A 6,663-nucleotide genomic window follows, 5' to 3' on the forward strand; every position below is an offset into this window, starting at 1 on the left:
GAAGAAAACATCTCACCTATGTGGACAACTTGCTTCAGGAGAGTGGAATGACAAATATTGACAAAAATTAACTCATGTGAAATCATTGAAGCACCCAGGAAGATGGCCAAATTAAATACTAACATTATATATAATCTCAAAACTATGTATGTGTGTATCATCATCATCATCATTTAGTGTTTGCTTTCCATGCTGGCATGGGTTAGACAGCTTGACTGGAACTGGTAAGCCAGAGAACTGCACTAGGTTCCAGTCTGATTTAGCATGGTTTCTACAGCTGGATGCCCTTCGTAATGCCAATCACTCCAAGAGTGTAAAGGGTACTTTTTATGTGTCACTGGTACAGGTGCTTTTATATCCCAGGCATTATGAATATAGAACTACATTATCCTCTCAGTCTCAACCTTTACAAGGTGGTAGGGTGTGCTTTAATCCTTTTGATACCAACCTTCCTGACACTGCCTCTGGTTCTATGATATAAACTTCCTACTTTGAAGTGATCTAAGTTAATGACTTTTCATCAAAATTTCATGTAAATTTATGTTCCAAATACCAGTTTAATAATGACAATTATTTTACTAAATTCTTCATTATTTTCAAAATTAATTGACACTGTCATTTTCTGTAGTATATGCTACTGGTAAAAATATTTGTTGATCATGCAAGTACCTTCATAAATTATTCTAAGTGAAAGTCTTTTTTTAAAGTCTGTGTTGTGTTGATATGTTGAAAGATATAGAAGAAAACACATGCACACAAACAACAAAAAATAAAATTATATATATATATGTACACACACACACACACACACCCCCTTTTATTGAAGTCTCTGTTGTGTTGTGTTGACAGACTTGCACTTAGAATTCCTGCATTTTTAATCAAAACTTGTTAGCTAGGTAGTTTTGTCACCATAGTAATTATCTCTATCTCTCTCTTTCTCTCTCTCTCACACACTTACTTTCTCTTGCTCTTTTTTTTAAGTGTGTGTTCTATTATTCATATGTTGAAAGAAAGAAAAACACAAACAACAACAAAAAAAAACTATATGTATTATATATATATAAACATAGTCTTTTTTTTTTTTTGGAAGTGCGTTGTATTATGTTGACAGGCTTACTCTCAAAACTTCCTGAATTTAAAATCAAAATTTGTTAGTTACTATGGTGACAACACTACCTATCTACCAATCTATCTTTTATACACACTCCTTCTCACTGTATTTCTCTCTCAACAACTTTTTCTCCTTCTTTCCCTCCCTTTTATAGATATAATGGACAGAAAAATGGAGATCCACTTCTCTTTTATACTATTAGATAAAGGCAGTGTATTTCAACAGAAATATGGTAACAAAAGTGTTAAGGAAGAATTGGCTGTTATTTCTTGCAATATTTATGACCACACAGAAGCTTCCTTGTTGGTTTGACAGTGTTTCGCAGAAGTGATAAATCTTGAGATTCAGAGTAATTTTCCAGTTAGATAAGAATAAGCAAGCATGTGGGAGATAAGAGGGGGTACTGAAAAGTTCTTGGCTTTAAGGGTATCGCGAAAGGCCTGGCTGGAGGTCCAACCTTCCAAGTTCTCTTACAGGGTTTACAAAAACAGAAGGACTGCCACCATAAGGGTGTGAATCTGAGAGGGGAATATGTTGAATGAAATCATATTTAACTGATCCTCCTGTATTTTATTTTACCCAAAGGAACTTTTCAGCACCCCTTTGTATATGAAAATCAACAAATATGCTCCTGAATTAATCAGATAAGCTAAAAAAGAAAGGATTAAAACAAAAGGATTTTCTCATTAACCAAAATATTTATTTCTTAAATTTTAAGCTAATTTTAAAAAACATATTTATAATTGTTTGTGTAAAGTTAATAAAGCACCATTCTTCCCAAAGTTCATAAAAATAGTTTTCAGATAGTTTTATCACAATTTGTCAGAAATTATATTTGTAAACATGATTTAAAAAGTTTTTTTTGGCTTTGTTGAAGTTTTACTTCTTTTCTTCAAAGGAGTTTTAATTATTTTATCACCAAGTGATTCCTCAAGATGCATTTTAGTCTCTGGTTGTAAGGCATTTATAAATGAATATGATGAACAGTCATTGGAAAGGTGAAGACCGACTTCATGTTTTAAATTTTTGTTGTCTTTTGGTTGTAATTTTGTTTGAACATCAAGAACACTTTTACAGTTGAAGACAATAGGACGATCATATAAAGATGAATCTTTTGCTAAAGCCTTGGCAATAATTTCATTAGGTAAGTTAGGTATATCAAATTCCATATCAAGATATTCAAGTAAGTTCTCAGGTATTTCAGATATATCTTTATGTTTGCCATCATAATATTTATTGGCTCCAGGAACTTTTGGCATTTGTGTATAGAAATCTCTTGGGTATTCATCTTTTAGATTAGGAACGTATTTTTGAAATGCTCCTTTGTCTGTAAATTTCTCATAATTCCATTTATATGAAGCTGGAGCATTTCGCTTTTTTTTCACAGTTGATTTGCTATATTTCACTGGTTTCTTACTTGTTTTTTTACTGGGTTTAGCCTGAGTTTCATTTTCTGATTTTTGTCTTTCTGTTTCATTCATTTTCAAGACATCTGCTTTTAAACCCAATGTAGGATCTTTTTCATTGTATATATGAGTGTATCTTTTTTGACCATGAATAATCTGGTATTTTATGATACTGAGTTGGTTCATTTGTTTGGCAAGATATTTCTTATTTTCATGCCACTTTGCAGCTTCTAGAATCCTAGAAACAAATTTGTTTTATATATTTCTTTAGAAAATGTAAGTTTATGCATTGAGAGATAAAGTGACTGTTAACATATTGATCCAAAGTCCAGAGAGAGAGAGAGAGAGACAATTACACTGTAAATGAATGGAGCATGATAGTTGAGAAAATGTGATAAGGTGATGAGCAAGTGCAAAATGAAACAGGACTTACAAATGGTGTGACACAGATATTTGGATATACCTTCCAACCTTCATCAGGTGTCTTGGGGAAATTTCGAACTTGGGTTCTCATTCCTAAGGTATTTTTCGATGTTATAATAATAATAATGATTATTATTATTATTATTATTCAGGTCAGTGCCTGGAATTAAACTCTGAATCTTGGGATTAGTAGCCCGTGCTTTTAACCACTACGCCATATGTCTGTGGCGTAGTGGTTAAGAACGCGGGCTACTAACCCCAAGATTCCGAGTTTGATTCCAAGCAGTGACCAGAATAATAATAACAATAATAACATTGAAAAAATACCTTAGGAATGAGAACCTAGGTTCGAAATTTCCCCAAGACACCTGACGAAGGCTGGAGGGTATATCAGCCGAAACGTGTTAACTACAAACAAGATGAGGACAAATATCCGTCAAATGTAAATAATGTACATAATTCCTCATCTCTTAAATATAGAACTTTTGACCGTTTTATTTCACCTATAAAAGTATCAATGTTCTCAGATATAATTAGATATAATCAAATTACTTGATCCAAAATTTTCCTTGCTTTACATTTCACTATGATTTCTTCACCAATCAACACACAACACTTAACTCCTCAGGAATCATTCATTTGTATAACTTATATATATCAGTGCAGTCTTTTTTACTCTTGCATGCATCAACCAATTTACTGATATGGAATCACTTATAATCACCATCATCATCATCACTTGCATCAGATATAATGTCCACTTTTCCATGCTTGTATGGGTCAGACAGAGTTTACTGAGGCAGATTTTCTACAACTGGATGCCCTTCCTGTCACTAACCCTCACCTTTTCCCAAGCAAGATAATACATGTTTTTGTAGAACACTGAAAAGGAAAGACACTGCTTGTATGACAGTGAGAATCATTTTACAACTATCATGCAATTTAAGGCAAGGAGACCCCCACCCATGTGTGTGTGTGTATGTATGTATGTGTGTACTATAGCAGAAAACAAAGTACCACACAGTGGAACTGAGTCTGAAGCCATTTAGTTTGGAAGCAAACTTCAACCACACAGCCATATCCACACTATAAAATTTATAAAATGAAATTAATTTTCCAAAGTTATAAACAAGTTTCTTTCTACTCTTGGAAAAATACACTTTTTTTACGTGTGTTCTGAGAGAAAACAATGCTTCTAGACTCAGTGTTTCTTTGTTATAAACTAAACTGTTAACCAAAGTTAAACTAACTTTCTACATATGCAAATATTTGACTTTCACACATCAGCCATTGTAAGGTACATAGCTCTAGCTGACTTGTCTTAAGAAAAATTAAAGTTGGTAGAGGGAATTAATCTTTGCTAGATGAATAATAAATTGGTTGATTAAAAAAAAAGGTTTCGGTATCAGTTATATGAACTGATGATTATATCCTCACTCCAACATAAAATTGGCTTTATACTATGTCAAAATATATCATTACTGTACTTAGTATAGGAAACTGTGCTGGCAGAAATGTCATCCTTACACATTTTGACATCAAATTCCCTCTGCATTCAATGTTGCTTCTTAGAGTTTGTTTTAAAATGAGTATCAGTTGTATTTTGAGAATTATCCAACTCACTTTCACCCTTCACTATGATAATTGGTTTTCTTTCTAGTCAAAAGAAATGATTATTATATGAGTTTCTAACAAGGGACAACAACTGGCAAATAATAATTTTCATTTTCAAACAGCTTATCAACTGTATTTCTATCACACTTCAGTTGTATCATGGACTAAATTTATAAAATAATGGACCAATATAATAACCAAACTAATGCTGTCTTGTTGTCTTACCTTGAACATTCCTTGTTGGCTAATATTTTGGCCAGATCTGCAGGAGTATAACCATCTTTGTCCTTGCAATGGAGTTTTGCACCTAATCCTAAAAGATATTTCAAAATTTCCACATGATTTTTTTGCGCAGCTCTGTGAAGTGCTGTAGTGCCGTCTTTATTTGAACTGAAACAAGGGAAGAAAAAAAATTACTTTACATAAAGATGCAAGCATGACAGTGGGGTTAAAAAGTTTGCTTTGCAACCAACTGGTTCTGAGTTCAATCCCACATTACATAGGAAAATATAAGAAAGAAAAGATGAAGGAGAGAGAGGTGAGAGATGGATGGGCAAGACTTGAAGAAAATGAAGTGCAGAGTTGTAGGAGGAGGGCCAAAGATCAAGGGATGATATTCAATTAGCAGAGGGAGACAATACGAGATAAAAAAGTCACAGAGGGTGGAGGAATTGTGAGTGTAGCAAGAGCAGGGCAGAAAAGAGAGGCTGGAGGGTACAAGAGAGGTAGTGGAGGAGAGCAGAGTGTGAATATAGTGAAAGTATTCCTGGTAGGGAGGCTGTGAAGGGGTCAATGAAAAACAATGTGCGTGTGTGTGTGTGTTTGAGAGAGAGAGAATATGAATTGCACATGCTCATAATTTGATGGAAATTACGTTGGTCAAACAGGATATAAATTAATAGATTGGGTTAGGGTACATAAGCAACAAATTTAAGATTTATCTCTTATAAATGTTTCATTTACACATTTGTACAAATGGAAAATTCAAAATATTCCCATTTTCAAAATAAAAGAAGAAAATTACCAACTCTGAAAGGCAAAAGAATGCTTTATAAGAATTCTAAATCCAAAACTAAACTAGAAATAGTCAAAACTTCTACTAAAAACAATTTCCTCTATACAGATTACCCATAAAACATTTGAAAAGCTGTAAACAATGAAACTGCTCACAGAATACAAAAACTCCCTTCCAAAAGATAGTGTCATTTTTTTAAAGATTTTTTTGTTATATAACTAATAATTTTTGGTTAAAGAAAATCTTTTTATGAATAGTGGAACTGTATCAGGAAATCTCTCTAATAGCTTTTTTAAATATGTCATGTCTACAGGAGATGTGAGTTTGAATCCACTGGAAGCATTTGATTTTTACTATCCAAAGGGTTTTTCAACCCCAAATCTTTTAAGGTTTTGTTTATAGAGAGCCAAAGAATTATTCCATGCTCTCTTGACAGTTGATAAATTCTTATGACATCAACAATATATATAACATATATGTGTGTATGTATCTGTGTGTATGTGTGTATGTATTTGAGTGCACAGGCCAACAGGTTTTGGGGTCTGATGATAACACCGTAAAGCTAAACCCTTTATGGATGGGAAACCCAGGGTAATCCCATAAACTGGCCTTCCTCATTAATATATATATATATATGTTAAATAAGATGAGAGAACTAAGCTAAAACTGTGTGGAATTTTCAGGACATTTATAAAGAGAAAGTTAGTCTTACAGCTGTTTCTGGGATATTAGGGACATCATTTTTTCAGAAACGATGTGAGATGGTTAAATAGAGGGAGATATTAGAGTTCAATATGAGGAGTTATTTTGGAAAAGAAACAAATAAGGAGTACATAGGGAAAAAGGAAATTGAATATAGAAATAAAAATAAAAATGTATAAAGATGTTATAGTTGCAGTTCCATTATCCAAGGAATATATAGGTATAAATAACATTCTTCTGATGTATTCTATAGGTATAAATATATGTATGTCTGTGTGTATATATCTGTATATAGATAGATATGTATGTATTAATATATCTGTGTGTGTGTGTATATATATATATATATATATATATATATATATATATATATATATACACACACACACACA

The 6,663-nt window shown here is 32.6% G+C and overlaps 1 protein-coding gene across 1 annotated transcript in view; it reads right to left on the minus strand.

The window, feature by feature from the left end:
* Positions 1 to 1,789: 1,789 nt before the first annotated feature.
* The window catches only part of LOC106880654 (protein phosphatase 1 regulatory subunit 12A), a 17,594-nt gene continuing 12,720 nt past the window's right edge, over positions 1,790 to 6,663 (minus strand). Inside the window, exons 4-5 of the mRNA XM_014930698.2 lie at positions 4,780 to 4,944; positions 1,790 to 2,755 (exon numbers count right to left, since the gene is read on the minus strand). Coding sequence (XP_014786184.1) covers positions 1,960 to 2,755; positions 4,780 to 4,944 — 961 coding nt within the window. The 3' untranslated portion in view covers positions 1,790 to 1,959. The remainder of the gene's footprint in view (positions 2,756 to 4,779; positions 4,945 to 6,663) is intronic.

This window comes from Octopus bimaculoides, chromosome 14 (genome assembly GCF_001194135.2).
Source record: "Octopus bimaculoides isolate UCB-OBI-ISO-001 chromosome 14, ASM119413v2, whole genome shotgun sequence".
Lineage (NCBI taxonomy): Eukaryota > Metazoa > Mollusca > Cephalopoda > Octopoda > Octopodidae > Octopus > Octopus bimaculoides.